Raw genomic sequence first — 18917 nt, forward strand, 5'->3', positions numbered from 1 at the left:
TATCCGTAAGCTAAAGGGGGCAAATGTGGGCAGAAGGTGTGTGCATCAACTGAAGAAATGAAAACGGCTGAGTCAGCTTTGTGCATGGTTTCCACTCTTCTGGTTAAAAAATGAAACACCTATGCATGTATGAACTAGGAAACACTAACTGTGTAATTTCACTAATTCCACATACAAGTTAAATATTCTTAGTGTTGCTTTTCTAGCACTGCACTGCAGGAAGATAAAGAGTATATCTGTGCTAATAATTTAAATTCAAAATTTGTCTTTACTTAGAACAACATTATAGAGTAAACAAGAAAAATGATGAGTTCAGATTAAGAAGAAAGAAGAAAGGAAAAAGCTTTATATTTTAGTACCCTTTTTTTTCCTCTGGGGAAAGAGACCTTACATATTTATTTTGCACTGGGCCCCACAAATTATGTAGTCAGCCTTGTTTATACTCTTTGACTTTGTATACATATGTCCTACTTCTGCATTTTAAAAGAATAGTTTTTTTTTTTAAACCATACCACTCTCTTCTTTCACATTTTAGTTTTATGAGCTTTATGCTACTGCTTACTTCAAATCATCATCATAGACCTGTTTTAAAAAAACATGACAAGATCTGGGGGCTAGCAGCTGGAGAAAAAAAAAAACAGGTACCCAAATGAAGAAACGTTTTTAGTAAAAACAAAGGCCATATTTCATATTATTCCTACTCTCTTTTTCTTTTGTGGGCAAAACACTCACTGATTTATAGCACTTGAATCATAGTCAGCACAAAGAAATTAAGCAAGAATAATATGTCAGATTAAAAAACCCAAGCCCAATTTTATGAACTCAATTCATGACAGCTGCACTATCAACATAAATATTTACTCTCTCAAGGGCCCTGGATACAAGGTCATATACACCACAGGGGACGCTTGCCTTCATTGGTACGCATACAACAACTCAGGAAATGCAAAAATAGAGGTTATTAACAGAAATAACTTCTTATAAAATTAATACCAAAAGAATTCCCCATGTTTTATTTACTAGCAAGATATCAATGTTGATATCCTAGAGTCATCATAATTAAACCTCTCTATTGAAGGAAGTATCATTTTTACACTTTTCATATGTTTAATATTGCTAAACATGTGTATTAGTTTGAATTTTCAAACTTTCAGTTCTCAATAATGAAAAACTAATATTCTACCACAAAGCCTATTACATGCTTGGCTAGAATTTTTCGAATTGAACCATGGTTACACTTTGCAATTAAGTTCTCAAATTTAAAAGATTAGATGATGCTGATAGGGGATTCAAGTTGTTGGAATTTAATGAAATAGTAAAGCAAACAGAGACAGTAAACTAAAACCCTGGCAGGTATGCTAGGGTCAATTTGTGTAACGAATGTGATACAAAATATCCTGAAATTTTAGAACTAAAAAAATTTTTTTTCTTTCTTTAAGGGGTTGAGAAAAAAGTCAATTATCAGCTTTGTAAGTCTTGCCCAGTAATCAATCAAAGAATATTCTGCATAAAATATTCTATAGAAGATGCCCCAAAACAGGGAGTTGCTACTGCAGAAGATAGCTGTGGCTGGGGGCAGGGGTGAGAGAAAACTATACTTTCATTATAGATACCCTACCCTAATTTTAGAATTATTACTATTTTTTTTTTTACCAAATGCATGTGTTCCCTAGTCTCAATAAATTAAATTTCTCTAAAATAAAAAAATAAGATAGTCTTTTTACTTTGCATAATGGGCCATGCTTTAGCTAATTTTTAAAAGTATCACGGCCTGACCATCAGAATAGGAGAAAATATTTGCAAATGAAGCAACTGACAAGGCATTACTCTCCAAAATATACAAACTGCATATGCAGCTTAATATCAAAGGAAAAAAAAAACCCACCCAATAAAAAAATGGGCAAGAGATCTACATAGACGTTTCTCCAAAGAAGACATACACAGGGCCAAAAAGCACATGAAATGAGGCTCAACATCACTAATTAGAGAACTGAAAATCAAGACTCTAATGACATACCACCTCACATCCATCAGAATGGCCATCAAAAGATCTACAAACGATAAATGCTGGAGAGAAGAAAAGGGAAGACTCTGACACTGTTGATGGGAATGTCAATCGGTATACAGCCACTATGGAGAACAGCATGGAGGTTCCTAAAAACCTGAAACTAGAACTACCATATGACCTACAATCCGATTCCTTGGCATGTACCTGGAGAAAACCATAACTGGAAAAGACACACGTACCCCAGTGTTCACTGCAGCACTATGTAAAATAGCCAGGACATGGAAGCAATCTAAATGTCCATCAACAGAGGAAAGGATAAAGAATATCACTCAGCCACAAAAAAGAACGAAATGCTGTTTGCAGCAACATGGGTGGGCCTAGAGACTGTCATACGAAGCGAAGTAAGTCAGACACAGAAAGTTAAATATCATATGATATCGCTTATATGTTGTATCTAAGAAAAGGGGGTACAAATTAACTTACAAAATACAAGTACAGATATAGAAAACAAGCTTGTGGTTACCAGGGAATAACCTATATGGCCTATATGTGACAGAATCTTAAGGGAAAAAAAAAGAGCGGATATATGCATAACTGATTTAATTTGTTGTATACCTGAAACTTACACATTGTAAATCAACTATACCCAAAAAAAAATTTTTTTTTAAAAGAATGAGGGAAAGAAAAAAATATAAGTACCATTGTCTAAAATTGTCCTGTTAGTTTTATGGGCATCATTAAATGTGGATTGGGCGGGGGCGGGGGGGGGTGCTATATGGAACTGAGAATTCAAAACCACACTTACATGAAAAATTATTAAAGTTCAATCATTTTGGAACTGAATACAAAATATTCAAATATGCTCTACTTAGAGGGACAATGGATCCATAAATTAGCATTTTCGTTTTGACCACAGAACTTGGCATTTTTTCTAATTATTTCTTTTTCATTACAAAAAGTTTCTTGATAACAATGGCAAAACCTAGAGCCACAGTGAAAATTATTTTTCTATCTCCAATTGCACCATCACTAAGTCTATAAAGATGCATTAAATTAAGAGTAAAGGTTCATTGCATTCTCCCACATAAACATGCTATCTAATCTGGTCTGGATCATTCTGACTCTGTGGAAATTGGTCCTTAATTTCTTTAGAAGTAACAGAACTCTTTCAGGTTAGGATGGCCTTTTCAGAAAAATGTACGCACAAAAAAATATCAGGTTTGCAGATTTCTCAGGAACTGCTCCATAAACTCCCGGGGCTCACAAATTTCAGAGAAGAAGCACCTGCTCCGGACGATTCCTCTTTCCTGACTCTACCCACAGACCTCTGTGCCAATGGACTAAATAAAGGTATTCTACTACTTCAGGACAAAACACAAACATTTGGGTGTAACCCTAAATTTTTCCTAAGCAAACGAAAAGCTCTTTTTAGGCCAGAATTCCCCACAACTGAATTCAGGATACTTAAACTATATTCTTGAGACTAAGCTGGCACTAATTTAATGCTAAATAATTAATAGGTAAAAAAGATGAGACTGAGTGCTGGCACTCAGTTGATGGTCAATAAAATTCACCCTTTATCATTAGTTACTATTCACACCGAGAGACCCACCACGCAAATGCAAAATACTAATAACCACGATGTTTTTCATGCAGATCTGCCCCTTTGACAGATGCCATGGGCCCTTCAAATAGGATGCTCTAGGGGGCTCACCTTCCTCCTACATGAGATGGGAGAAGACTCCCCCAAGCCCCGGAGAGAACACATGGAGTGATGTGGAGCATTCTATGCCTCTGATAAAAGACGTTTTCACATGTTGAGATATAGGGGAGTCATTCTGGTTTACGCACGACTTAAGTTGAATTTTATGCTAATTAAAATCGCCTGTTTGCAGACTATCAAACGTCGTATATCTGCTCTAATTATTAAATAAAAAGGTGCATTAACTAGAAGAGAATGTCCATGTTATAGATAAAGATTAAATGCATCCCTTCCTGGGACGCTAATGCTGATTCTCCTTCAGTGATAAGACTCCCTTCCCAGGTGCCAAGCCCACACTGACTGGATGTACATGTGCTAGTCTGGTTTGCTTATTTTGAAACCTTGAACAAGAAATATATCCCTGACTTGTTTAATGTTCTTTGTTCTGACAAGACATAAAACTGTGCTGAAAACCCTGCATCTCCAGAGCAGCATCTCAGAGTAACCTAGGAGCTGGCTTCTGGGCTGGTCTTCAGTTTGGTTCAAATAAAACTCTTCTATTCTTATTACTGATTGTTTATTATCTTCACTGCCACCTTCTGTGACCCAAGAACCCAGGCCTGATAGCCACTAGGAACCCTGGCTGCACCGTTCTGCAGAGCCCCCACTGGAAGCCCTAACTCATGAAGCCCTGCAGGCCTCCAAACCCAGGAGAAGCCAAGTGGACCCCCTAAGTGTGTCTATAATAGTCCTTAGTTCACTCTGGGTCAGTCTTGAAGCCACATTTGGCCTCTTGCTCAGGGGTCTCTTGGTCCCAGCGCCTCTCGGCTCCCAGGTTTCTCGGTCTGCTTGAAGAATGGCAATGCTCTGGGCCTTCATTTCCCATGAACTTCAGCAAGCCCAGATGCTGGCTGTCCTGATGCCCAGCCCCTGATCTGATCTCAACCTGTCCTTCTCAGCATCCTTGTTTTTTTGATCACCTGGATCCCCAGCTCCTCAGGAGGACACTCAGACTGCTCCCAGCCATCCAGTCACAGACAGATCTGATTTAGAAAATGAACTGCCAAGAAACAACACCTATGTGAAGGGGCTGCTGTCATTCCTTCTTGATGCTGTTCACTTGATCTAGGGGAGGGGGCTGGGAAATGTCAGAGGAGACATCGTCCAGGCTGGATCATGGGACAGCGGGAGAAACAGGTGGTTGGAAGCAAAGGGAACATTCAGCAAAGAGACTGGGAAGGCAGGATTGGAGAAGTAGTTAGTAAACCTGAAGTTGGGGTCTGTTAGGGGCTGTTACACTGAAGATGTTACCTTCAGTCTCTGGGTTTGTTATGTGTTTTTGCTCCAGGGAGCAAACAGTTACACAGCTAGTCTCTGGAAAAGCTAGAGAAGGACTTCAGGAAGGTGAAGAAAGAAATAAAAAACTGTGTTCTGATATGCACCATTATGTTCATAGCAACACTATTCACAACAGCTAAGACATGGAAACAATCTAAATGTCCATCAACAGGTGGATGGACAAGGCAGATGTGGTGCATATAATCAATGGAATACTACTCAGCCATAAAAAAGAATGAAATAATGCCATTTGCAGCAACAAGGATGGACCCAGAGATTATCATACTACATGAAATAAATCGGAAAGAGAAAGACAAATACCCTGTGATATCACTTATATGTGGAATCTAAAATATGGCACAAATGAATTTATCTAGGAATCAGACTCACAGGTATAGAACAGACTTGTGGCTGTCAATAGGAGGAAGAGTTGGGGAGTGATGAATTGGGAGTTTGATTAGTACATGCAAACTATTATATATCAGATCAGATCAGATCAGTCACTCAGTCGTGTCTGACTCTTTGCGACCCCATGAATCGCAGCACGCCAGGCCTCCCTGTCCATCACCAACTCCCAGAGTTCACCAAGACTCACATCCATTGAGTCAGTGATGCCATCCAGCCATCTCATCCTCTGGCGTCCCCTTTTCCTCTTGCCCTCAATCCCTCCCAGCATCAGAGTCTTTTCCAATCAGTCAACTCTTCGCATGAGGTGGCCAAAGTACTGGAGTTTCAGCTTTAGCATCAGTCCTTCCAAAGAAATCCCAGCGCTGATCTCCTTCAGAATGGACTGGTTGGATCTCCTTGCAATCTAAGGGACTCTCAAGAGTCTTCTCCAACACCACAGTTCAAAACCATCAATTCTTCGGCGCTCAGCCTTCTTCACAGTCCAACTCTCACATCCATACATGACCACAGGAAAAACCATAGCCTTGACTAGACAAACCTTCGTTGGCAAAGTAATGTCTCTGCTTTTGAATACGCTATCTAGGTTGTCATAACTTTCCTTCCAAGGAGTAAGCGTCTTTTAATTTCATGGCTGCAGTCACCATCTGAAGTGATTTTGGAGCCCAGAAAAATAAAGTCTGACACTGTTTCCACTGTTTCCCCATCTATTTGCCATGAAGTGATGGGACCGGATGCCATGATCTTCGTTTTCTGAATGTTGAGCTTTAAGCCAACTTTTTCACTCTCCACTTTCACTTTCATCAAAAGGCTTTTGAGTTCCTCTTCACTTTCTGCCATATGGATAAACAATGCAGTCCTACTGCATAGCACAGAGAACTATATTCAATATCTTATAATAAACCATAATGCAAAAATATGAAAAACAGTGTATATATATGTACAGCAGAAATCAATGAAGCATTGTAAATCAACTATACTTAAATGAAAAAAAAACAAAACAACCCTGTTCTCTTCTCAGGAAAGGCCAGGAGGTTCTGATGGGCTCTTGTCTCCATGAAGAACTTGAGGATGAGAGAAGCTTGCCCTCTCACCGAGAGACCGGCTATGACCCCCTTGTGTCCCATCAGAACACAGGTGTGTTTCATCTGTGGCACCTGGATCCTTTGCCTGTGTCTGGCAGCATCTTTCTGTCAGTCACACTGGTATCAGCCTCACGATGGCAGCTCACAGAGGAGGTTTTACTCTGGCAACTCTCCAACTGTCCCTGGCAGATACTCTGTTCTCCTCCCAGCTCCAGCCCCTGCATGAGCCTCTGCTGGAGCTCATGTCTATTCATACTGTAAGATTTATTTTCATATATTTCTCTTCATTAGACTGCAAGCTCCTTGAGGGCCACAGCCTGTTCAGATCTTTGTCCCCATGCCTAGCACAGGCCCTGGCATTTAGTGGATGCACAGCTAATGCTTGCTGGCATGATTCAGGCTGATATGAGCATGTGTATAAATTAGTAGAGGCAATATGGCTGGAAAAGGATGAATTCTCATCCTTCAAATTTAGAGAACTTTGAATGCCAAGGTAGATAGCTTGAACCTCTCCCCAGGCAGCAGTGAGAGCAGCACCATGTGACTGAGCAGGCCCGCGTGTCTGAACTGCTCCTCCATCTGTGTGTTCAGCCTTCACTGCTTCCCAGGCCATTTACTGGATGCTTCTCTGGGGCTAAGAGATAGATTACATCACATCATTTCTTCCTCCCAACCATTTGTGATAGGATTATTGTCTTCCTCACCCTTTTTTAAAAATTATTTTTATGAAGGAGGTTTAGGAAGATTGTGACATTCCTGAAGACACAGAATTGGTTGGAAGCAAGACCAAGACTTTCATCATGACCCAGTGAACTCTCAGTTTTTCTGAATGTTTGAAAGTTTGAATAAATAGTGAGAAGAGGAAAGAGACAAGTTTGACATTTCAGACCTAAAAGAAGTGTGTAAAAGAGGCCAGGATGAGGAATAGAAAAATATAAAGCAAAAGCAGAAAGCAAGAAAGTGAATATGAAGGAGATTAATTCCCAGCTGTGCTAAAACATCTCCAAAAAATTATTAACAATACCAGGACTCACCAGGTAGTGCAATTATTATTAGGAATTCATGTAAGGATTTTACTTTATTAATTTTCAATTATTAATGGTCCTCTTGCTTAATATTCCATCTCCTATGACAAAACCTTTGGTATTTATGGGAAACTGTGGTAGATTTAATGGATTTAGAAGTTATATACATTAAATATTATGAAAAATGAAAACAGACCAAGAAAAAAATATTTGAAGGAAATACCAGAAAGGGTCAATGTCTTGATAAAATACAGCATTCACATAAATGGATAAATAAATGCCAATCTATGTATGAGTAACATGTCCTGAAAGAGGGTGTATGCATAATCAGTAAAGAAATACTGAAGAAAATCTCCACCATCTCAGCAGTAATCAAACACAATAACAATATGATGGAAATAAAAACACACATGTGCTGTGCTTAGTCGCTCAGTTGTGTCTGACTCTGAGATGACAAAGACTGTAGCCCACCACACTTCTCTGTCCATGGGGATTCTCCAGGCAAGAATATGGGAGTGGGTTGCCATGCCCTCCTCCAAGGGACCTTCCCAACCCAGGGATCGAACTCAGGTCTCCTGCATTGTAGGTGGATTCTCTACCATCTGAGCCACCAGGGAAACCCAAGAATACTAGAGTGGGTAGCCTATCCCTTCTCCAGGGGCTCTTCCTGACCCGGGAGTTGAACTGGGGCCTCCTACACTGCAGGCAGATTCTTTACCAGCTGAGCTAAGAGAGTGTGTGTGTGTATAAGTATATACACATATATATAAATAAACATATATAAAATGGTCATCCTGACCAAGGCCGGATGTAATAGGAATGCTCAAATACTCTTGGTGGCAGAATAAAAACCACTGAAAATAAATGTGATCATATTTATCAAGAGCCATAAAAGTTTTCATACCCTTCAACTAGTATTTCTTTTTCTGGGACTTTATCTTAAGTGATTCTCAATGTATAGTCCAGGGACAGATCAGGGATCTAGGGGTTCATGAGTTCAAAACTCTTTTCATAATAACACTAAGATACAACTTGCCCTTTTCACTCTTATCTCGTACAAGGTCACAGTGAAATTTTCCAGGAGCTACGTGATATATGAAGATATCATTATTCTGACAACTAAGTGAACATGTACTTGTAGGACTGGAATTTGGTGGTGATTTTGCACCTAATTCTTGCACTTTTAATAACCAGACCACATAGGCAACATCTAATCAAAAAGCCTCAAACAAATGCCACTCACTCAGTCTCTAAAGTTCTGATAGCCATTATCACTTAAATCTGGCAGAAATCCCAATTTGGAAGCAGAATGTCTGAAAAAGGGAAGGAATAACAGCACTTGGAAAAGTTAGCACAGACTAGTAAGGAACCAACATATCATTCAGTCGTAGAGCCTTAGCACAGGGCAGGGTCACACAGGAGCAGTGAGCGCAGAGTGGATACCTGAGCCCGGTGCCAGAAGACAGGGGTTCTCGGTAAATCCAGCTGGGGAGTTTTAAGGAGCTCTGATGCCTAGCCCCTACCATCTAGAGGCCCTAGTTTCATTGGTCTAGAGATGGCCCATCATGGGAATTTTCTAACAACTCCCAGGAAATTCTAACATGGAACTAGTTTTATGAATTACAATTATAAATGATGAAAGAAACCAAAAAGTTCTTGCCTTTCAAGTCACATATTCTGATACTATATCAACTGCTGCCTATACGTTATTCTTTCCATTCACATAATCTGTGGCTGTGCCACCTTGAATTTGCAAACCAAAAGACGAGTGGAAGGTGCTAAATTGTTCAACTTATAAGGCACCTAACATTCAACATTAACTTGGACCATTGCTGTCAGCAAGGCAGGATTTCAGTAAAGGTATATTTATCTTACAAATAGGTGGCCCAGGAAGCCTTCCAAAAAGGCATTCAGCAAACTTGGGTGAAACCAGGAATAGTTCAGAATTTCAGGCCAGAACACTCAACCACATCAAGAGCCTTCAGAAGGTCTGTCTTGCATTTATTGGTTTGAGCTAGACAGCTCAAAACACTGAGGTCAGTGAGAGCAACTGAAGCAAGACTGAAGGAATTTGGAGCTACCGACTTTGGGGCAGGATTTCCTGCTGCTCCTTCCTCAGTGTCAGACACCCTGCCCTGGTGACTGGGCCCTAAACTCTCCACGGGGGCCTGCAGACTACACAGGAGTGGAATTCGGTCTGATGAGAGTAGGAAAGTCCCATGACCACAGGGCTCCTGACACATAAAGAGCTTAACAATATCCCCAGCCCACACCACGAGTTCCTTCTGAAAATCTCAAGCTCTTAAAAGTTCTCCCAACTCACACTGCCTTTGCCTGGGGGACCCATTAAACTTCAGAACAGATTTCTCCAGTGATAACTGAACAACAAACAAAACACAAAGCCAGACATTTGAAGTATAACGCATGACACCCTCAAGAGAGCAGGCAGACCCCTAAACAAGCTGGCACAAGCAGCCCAGGACGGGAGAAGGCCGGCCAGCACGACACAAGCGAGGAAGTCCAACCTCTTCTGTGTGGTCAGTCCCTTGGGACAAGGCTGCCTCAAACACTATAATTTGGTTAACTGACCCCAGTCCTTCAGGGAAGCTGAAAAACGGCCTTGTTAGCCACACAAGAATTCACCAGATCTCTTTGTCTTTGGAGAAATGATAGCCTGCATGGAGATGAATCTCTCCCCGCCCGCCCCCATACACCCTTCAGAACCCTCTATCTTTCCTGTAGTACCTTTCAGTTTGTATCAGGGTGATTTGTGTTCATGTTTGTCTGTCTTCTATGCTAGATCCTAAGCCAGAAAGACAGATACAGTGCATTTTGTATCTCCCCATGGTGCGAGCCAAGTCTGCTTGCTAAGTATGACAGAAGCTTCTAGAGAAATTCCCAAGAAGCATCAATTAACATTGAGCTGAGCATCTCTTTAGCAAGTATGCAGCCTGACAGGTGAGAGAGAGAAGAGGGATACTGCTAGGTTAAAGTGTAGGGAGAGGGCGGGGAGTTGTCAACGGCATGCTGGCACAGGCACAACCAGAGGAAGGATTCCAAAGCCTCTACCAACAGCAACTCCTAGAAGACATGAACGTCCACTGCACAGTCCTGAAATGAACACCCAAAGGAACACTGGCTAAGAAGGAATGACACTGCTTACGGCACCCTGCCAACAGCCCTACCAGCAACATCTGGGCACTTCTGGCACCTGCCAGCCAAGCCTTGATCTGTTCAGACCCCCTGGTCATCATCTGAGAAACAGTGAGATCACAGCTTTCAGAGCTGATGGGACTGCAAGTCATCAATAATGTAGCAGAGTTTCCCATAAACACTAAGGACTTCATATAGTCTGAGAGCTGCAGGCATTCAGAGGGTGAAATACCATCACTTTCAATCTGTTTCCTTGCCCCAAATTCATTTTTAATAGATGCCATTCACTAAATACATGTATTTAATATTAATGTGATAAATGTAACTCTGCCTAATTAAGAACAAATATTTTTATCTTCTAGAAACATTTAAGATCATCCGGCTAAATAAACAAATCCTTCACCATCAGAAACACAAGTCACTACTCCCCCCTACCACTCTCTCCCCACAAATAAAGATGAAATCAAATTATGTCAGTGCCATGGTACATATTTAGGTCTGGTGGAACTTCATTAGAAAAGCCAGAGATGTCTTAGAGTATAAAACCAAACTGCAAGCTGCGACATGTAATTATTTCCCCACTAAAGAATAGATAAGAATCCATCCTGACCTTGCAGGGCATGCGTCCTTCTTTTCCTTTTTCTCAGTGTTCTCAGACATCCAGTGAAGAGCTGTCCTGAATCTGGACAGCAAAATGCACCTTCATCGCCGATAATTTCCTGTTAGGATCTGTTACTGTTAAGAGGATCTTAGTCCCGAGAGAGAAGCAGGGCTGGTGCCTCTCTAGGAAAGCTCAGGAAGTCTTTTCTGATTGCCTCTGACTGCCTATGTGTATATAGATCTTTTTAACTTTAGTTACCTCCTAGTAACTTCACTCCCTTCCCCTCTGGATCTGAATCATTCTGCCACCCCGTGGAAAGGCTGGCGGACAGAGGAGTGAGAGCCTGGGGCAGACATGAAGCCCTAGTCAGCCGAGCAGGCTTCCGCTCAGTTTAAAAGCAGCAGAACTGTGAGCAGAGAGGCGGGAGAACCAACAGGATGTGTGTGGCTGGAGTTCCTGGCACGAAGTCTTGGCTTTCATGTTTATTTTTGGATGTATTTTTCTTAGTCCTTTGATGCAAATTTCTGGCCTGGGAAGTAACCCTACAGTACAAGCTCCAAAGTTGCCAAAAAGTCAGTACAGGCCTCTGACTTGGGAGAAAGCAGGTCACTTGGCTTTTAGGCTCTGGTTAATCCTCAGCTGGGGGTGGGGGAGACCCTGCATATTAACAGGCAGGTCAGGGGCGGCCTACCTGAGGGTGGGTCGCAGAATTCAACAGCTATACCCAGAGTTCAACATCTATGCATTTATTTGAAATATCAGTCTACCTTGAAAGGCTACCATTAATGCAAAAGTAAAACAACCTGAATTTTTTTTGCATGCTAAATAAAGTATTAAAACCCACACAAAGGGCTTCTGAGATTTTTATGTTCTAAGATACTATGTTTTAAGTATTGGGCTTTAATTTTTCTGACAGCCCAAGACAGATAGGAACATCAAATCTATTCAAGCTGGAGCGGATGCCTCTGAGAGGTATATTATTCCAATATGGTTTTTAAAGTGCATCAGCAAAGACTAAGCTGCTGTTATTTCCATAATTCCTATTCTCATAGTGGCTTGAAAGATTACTAATGGAAAAGGGCTTTTTCTCTCTGCATAGTCCAAAAGAGGCAGTAAACAGAAATGGCTAAAAAGCTTTTCAGTCCAACAACTGCCAATATATCTGGTAGAATCGAGAAATAAAACACTGAAAATTAGGGAATAGAGACAGATACAGAAATATTTCTTTGGCAATATTCATTACTCTTAGAAATATTGTTTACAAGCTGTATTCTCTTCCTAAGAAAGCAACATGCACATCTCTCTCATTTTCACCATTCCATTTTATATCTCAGAAAGCATAAAAAATCATCAGCCAACAATATTTACTGAGGCCACAGACATGTATGGCGAATAAACTCTACTGGATCAATCACTGCATCTGAGCAACAGTTCTCTGTGATACTGTAGGTCTTGGTTGGGAGAAGGCAATGGCACCCACTCCAGTACTCTTGCACGGAAAATCCCATGGACGGAGCAGCCTGGTGGGCTGCAGTCCATGGGGTGGCTAGGAGTCGGACACGACTGAGAGACTTAACTTTCACTTTCATGCACTGGAGAAGGAAATGGCAACCCACTCCAGTATTCTTGCCTGGAGAACCCCAGGGACAGAGGAGCCTGGTGGGCTGCCGTCTATGGGGTCACACAGAGTCGGACACGACTGAAGCGACTTAGCAGCAGCAGCAGGTCTTGGTTAGAATAAAATCACAGAGCTCCTGGGTAACTATTACAGCCAAAAAGCCACTTTTACGGTGGCATGGCTCAGACTACAAATTTAAAATACTGCTTTATTTTTAAATAAAATTAAAATTAAAAAATTAAAATAAAAATTTTAAATAAAATTAAAATTAGTTTCATTGCTGTCTTTAAAGGTCAAATAATTTATTCACCAGTATGTATTACTCTGAACATGTTCAAACATAGCTTGCAATGAAGGAGAGTTTTCGCCCAGAATGATGTTCATGCAGTTGGAACACAGCTGGTAGATGACCAGTGCAAGTACCTCTCAGTGGCATCGTTTATGAGTCTGATGGAGAGTGACTCCCCAGTCTACTTCTCTGAACATATTGGACTCATATCCTCATTCAAGTCCATGTATTTGGAATATTCCCTGTAAAGATGTCAAAATGCGCTGTAAACCTGAAAGCATCTTCATCCAAAACATCAGCTGGAAAGTCAGGAAGAAAATAAAAAAAACCCTTTGTTATTGGTCTAATCGCTGACAACCTTAGACTGTGTGTGCTCAGAAGGAATTCATGGAGTTGGACAGTAAATTGGTATTTATTTATTTCAAGAGCCACCAGCAGTCATAAATACTCATAATCTTGGATCAAGTATTAATAATGGCTTAGAACTCCCAAACCAACACTTAAACTGCTTTGCCATTTAACTGCCTTACCGAGGATATACAATGCCTCTAGAGTCAGAGTTTAAATCACAATTCTCAAGAACTAAAAAATGGTACTTCAACTTTTTAAATTTTATTCTGAAATTCAAAAACATAACTTTCTCTTTTCACTCTTACTTTTTCCCTCCCCCCTCCAAGATGCTATTAAAAATGAGATGTTTTATAACCTAGTTAATATTTGTATTAAGTTCTAATATCAAAGAAGCATGAAAAAAGAGGGACGTATTATTGACCAACTCTGAATAAAGCTACTGTAATTCACCTAAGCTAAGAAAATATGACCTGACTTTGAGATGGAGCAACCTAGCACCCTCGGATATATGACCATAAATTGGCAACTGAAGCATGGAAAGAGGAAAGAAAGTAGCTTTCATTAGGGAAGATTGAAAGATTTAAAGATTTCATTAGGAAAGTAGCTATCAGGAAAGATATAGGGTACAAAAGAAGCATCAAGCTGCTACCTCAGTTATATCTTGGGGAATATTTTTTTGATTTTATATATTTGTATAGATGATTGACAGGGAGATGATGATGGACAGGGAAGCCTGGCGTGCTGCAGACCAAGAGGTGGCAAAGAGTCGGACACAACCCTGTGACTGAACTGAACTGATAAATGACTGAGAGAATACTCTGGTCACATTTATGACAATTTTTTGATGTGAATTTTCTGATTTTTAAATTTTTTACTTTTGAAAACTTTTTATTTTGTGTTGGGGTATAGACAATTAACAATGTTGTGATACTTTCAGGCTAACAGTGAAGGGACTCAGCCACAATAAATGTGTATCCATTCTCCCACAAACTCCCCTCGCATCCAGGCTGCCATGTAACACTGAGTAGAGTTCCATGTGCTGTACAGTAGGACCCTGTTGATTATCCATCTTAAAAACAGCAGTGTGTACACGTCCATCCCAAACTCCCTAACTATTGCTCCCCCACAACATTCTCCCCTCTGCCTGGCAACCATAAGTTTGTTCTGAAAGTATGATAATAATTTTTAAAAATACTCTGGGTGCTATCAGTTTGACCTACAACATTAATGACAATATAAAGCAAGAGTATTTGATGAAATTAAGTAGAATTTCAGTATCTCACACGTAGGTCTCTGAGTGTGCATTTGCTGAGAACTGAGAACACTTGCCTCTGATTAGGAAAGGAAGCAGGATTACCAAGCTCTCTGTTGGCATTAAAGTCCCAACTGTAAGATTTATAACATAATTCACTTAGCCTGTTAAACAGCTTCTTTAGACTGGGCTACCTGTTACTGGTTAGACACCATAATTTCCTAGTTAGAAGGACCTCAGACTCCTGGTCCTTGTCAATTACTTTGTTGCTCAGTCTCTCAGTCATGTCTCTTTGTGACCCATGGACTGCAATACGCCAGGCTTCCCTGTCCCTCATCATCACCTGGAGTTTGCTCAAACTCATGTCCGTTGAGTCAGCGATACCATCCAACCCTCACTGCTTTAAACGGCATCAAAGCCATAGATAAGGAGGGAAGTCTCCGAGAGTGCCTGCCACACAATGGACCCACCATGCCAGTCCTCAAAAGTGAGCAGGCAGATGAGATGAACACGTGACTTTAGACCCATGATTCAGACAATCTAATTTTTACTGTGTGGGAACTAGAGCCTAACAGTGAGCTTCTTGCCACACTGACAGCAGCAGCAGCATCCAGCTGGCCATTCTACTGCCTTCTTCCTGCCATTTCATGGTTCAGTGAGGCTTCTCCCTGAATCCTGAAGCTATGTCCTCCTTCACTTTTGATATTTGGCTATCAGATCAAACTCAGACTTCAGCTGGCACTATGAGCTTCAGTTTTAATGTTGCTTACAGATACTATGTACCAGTGTAATGAATGGCTGAATTACCAACTCTGTTATCTGACATAATCAAGGAAAAGGTGTTCTGGTTATCCAATATTTTGCTAGCAGATTAGTGTTACATATGCCATTAATAGATCACCCAAATTCAAATAATAGAAATAGATTTTACTTAACGATAATGATATATTATATTCTGAAATAATATTATTGACTTGCTAGTTTATTTTCTGTCTCCTCCAAGCAGAACAGAAGCCCTGGCCCAGCAAAAAGAAGTTCTGTCAATCTTGCTCACTGCTCTTGCCAGGCCTGACACACAGGAGATCCTCCTTAAGTGTTTGCTGAATAAGTGAACAGTAGAATAAACAGAAGTTGATCTTTATTCCTCAGAAGGTAATCTAGAGTTTCACAATTTCTTAGGATGATCGTGCACTGTAAATGCACAAGTGTGCCCATGAATAAAGTTCTGATTCACACAGGCAGCTAGATAATGGAGTTCCCTGTACTCTCACTTCAGGCAGTTAAAATGCTGGAGAGGCACCTAATTTGTACTTTGCACTTGGTTGCATGAACAGGTAAGTAAAGTATCTTATTAACTTCTTGCTCACTATGAGGTTCCACATCCTGACCTGTAAAATAAGAGGTCAGACTAAATACTCCCTCCATCCTTTTCTGCTCACTGACAGGGGAGACCAGAATCATGCTGTGAGGTTACAGGTGAAGGGCTGGACCCACTGCATTACAAAATCACGTGGCAAGGTTTGGGAAACCAAGGACCACCTTCTACATCAATACCCCCATTTAACAATCTTCCTCTAAGGGAAATCTCTGCGAAAAACAGCCCACCCTAAAATATACTCAAATACAATCCAACCGAGGGATCAAATGAGTCAAATCAACACATCACTAACAGTGAGGTATCCAGACATTAGCAGCACCTTAATGTACTCAGCATCACCTTTGGCTTCTCCTTGCCAAAACGGTTTGACTTGACCTAATCAAACCCTCAGCACCAACTCTCATTTTCAGGAAAGTCTGGAGTAGAGGTACAAAAAATACCATGAGAAAACAATCAGACAAACCTTGAATTTGGAGGAAACCAATCTGGCCTTTTTAACAAGTCAATGCCATAGCGAGACAGAGACAGGGAAGCAGTGAGGAGGAGAGAGACTGACTTAGATATAACAATCAAATGTAATGCACGGCTCTTTATTTGAGCCTCGTTTGAAATAAAACAGATATAAAAATACCCATGGGATAAATTTATGGGTATTTATGGGGAAATTTCAGCTGTGCACTGGGTATCAGATTAGGATATTATCTTTAGTTTTGTAGGTGAAATAACGGTATTATGGGTATGCAGCAGGATATTCTGATTGTCTGGAGATATACGCTGATGTTTAGGATGAAATGTCATGATACCTGACATTTATATTAAAGTGGTTCAGCAAAAAAAGATGAAGCAAATATGGCTAAATGTTAATAACTGCTGGACCAAGTGATAGTGCAGTCTTTCATTGTATTATCCTTTTTGATTTCCTGTATGTTCAAAAATGTTTTAAATAAATTTTATAGAATGTTCACAGGTAGCAACTTCTCAGGAACTTTTCACAGCACTAGGGCCTCCTAATTAAAATAAATTTTTAATTATTGCCCGCAAACCATCCTCGACCAACAACTTGAGTAAGTCATCACAGATGAAAGCAGTTATAATGACACACACCGCAAGCAGGAGTCATTTTTTGTTCTTAAACCAGTCTTCCAAATTTTCTTTTGGAAAAGACTTCTTGGTTTACCTTTTAAAGATCCAAAAAGCAGCTTATTTGCCTCAAGCCTGGGCCCTTTTAATTGACAGAAAACCTCTCCGCACAAACCTCACGCAAACCTACTTTGGCTTTGCCTTCCTAAAACTCGCTTTTGTCTCTGAACTTTACAGAGCAGTTGGAGCTCTTTAATATTTTCTAAGAGGAACATTTCAAACAAGTAACCCTGCAATTTATTCACTACTGCCAAGAATAAAAGTACCAGGTTTCACCACCGGGGCCTTCCAAGGCTTGCAGGACTTTCAAGGCAAAGCATCACTCACTCACCTGCAGGCTTGCTCCCTTAATGCATCTGGCATTTGTTTGGCTCTGGAGGAAGCAATTTGATTACACAAAATTCTTTTTAGATCAAGTTTAAAATCTTAGCCACACTGGGACAAGTGGTAAAGCCTGCCAGCTCGATGGGTTAACACTTGGACATACTGAGCCCAGGACAAAGATAGGGAACAACCCACAGGTAAAAATCAGAAGCTTCAAGAACTGAAAAGGAATAAGCATAAAAGATGAGAGGGCCTAAGTGCTCCATTTGCCATGACTGCATATAAGATTTATTCCCCGTCCTTTTTTGTAAATGAGCGTGGTACCCTAAGGGATGCTGGTCAGCAGCAGGAAATGCACCAGCCGCCAGGACTGGCTGCTCCAGCCACTGCTGTGACACCCGTGCATTTTAGGCTGGCAGGTAACCAGCCATCTTTATGTCCCTCGTTTCCCATACCTTATTACAGGGCACTTCATTTTTAAAAGCATTTAAATGAAGCAGATGTTAACCCCATTCATCCCACTTTTCCAGGGATCATGTCAATGATGATTTTGAAAATGCCAAAGAAAATGTCAAAGTATTTTGTTCTATGGTTAAGAATACATTTGTGGAATGGGAGGGAGGAAATACATAAAACACTCTATGGTCATTCAAGAAATAATTATCATGTATGTCAAACCACAGGAAATTGAGCAAGCGCTAAATTAAAAAATAAAAAAAAGAAGGATGTCTTGTGTCAAAATGCCTTTTTCACTCACTCATTTCAAAAACAAGTTTTGAAAATTAAATTCCATCCACTGGCTGAGAACAGAACACATTAAGGCTTGACTAAATGCCATTATCCACGTGGTACTCCCTTTCTTCTCTGCAACCACGTTAATTGACAAAGCCGCCCTGAGGCTCACCTCCCATAGTGCCTTGAAGTCCTTCTGCTCGATGCGGAGCAGCTCACTGCTCTCCCTGGTAACGATGGTCGCATGGCGTGGGGTGTTGTCCAGAATGGACTCTCCAAAGGCCGTCCCAATTCCCAGAGTGCAGATGGTCACTGCGTCCTGAGAACCCCAAAAACCAGTTGTTAGAAAAGTCGACATCTTATCAGTGGATGAGTTGTGTTTTCTCAGAAGTGGACAGCTGACCCTTGAACAACGTGGGAGTTAGAGGTGCCAACCCCCTCATGTAGTAGAAAATCGGGAGTATATCGTGGTTCCTACACATCAACAGATTCAACCAGCCACACACTCTCTTATAC

At 40.8% G+C, this 18917-nt stretch overlaps 1 protein-coding gene across 3 annotated transcripts in view; it reads right to left on the bottom strand.

Moving 5' to 3' along the window:
• The window catches only part of RAPGEF4 (Rap guanine nucleotide exchange factor 4), a 333429-nt gene that overhangs the window by 232491 nt on the left and 82021 nt on the right, over window positions 1-18917 (bottom strand). For 2 of the 3 annotated variants that reach the window (XM_070803236.1, XM_019970793.2), the window contains exon 4: window positions 18574-18720. In XM_070803236.1, coding sequence (XP_070659337.1) covers window positions 18574-18720 — 147 coding nt within the window. Of the gene's footprint in view, window positions 1-11326; window positions 11705-18573; window positions 18721-18917 lie in introns of those variants that run through there. The other variant, XM_019970802.2, reaches the window with a different exon arrangement.

Source organism: Bos indicus, chromosome 2 (genome assembly GCF_029378745.1).
Source record: "Bos indicus isolate NIAB-ARS_2022 breed Sahiwal x Tharparkar chromosome 2, NIAB-ARS_B.indTharparkar_mat_pri_1.0, whole genome shotgun sequence".
Classification (NCBI taxonomy): Eukaryota; Metazoa; Chordata; class Mammalia; order Artiodactyla; family Bovidae; genus Bos; species Bos indicus.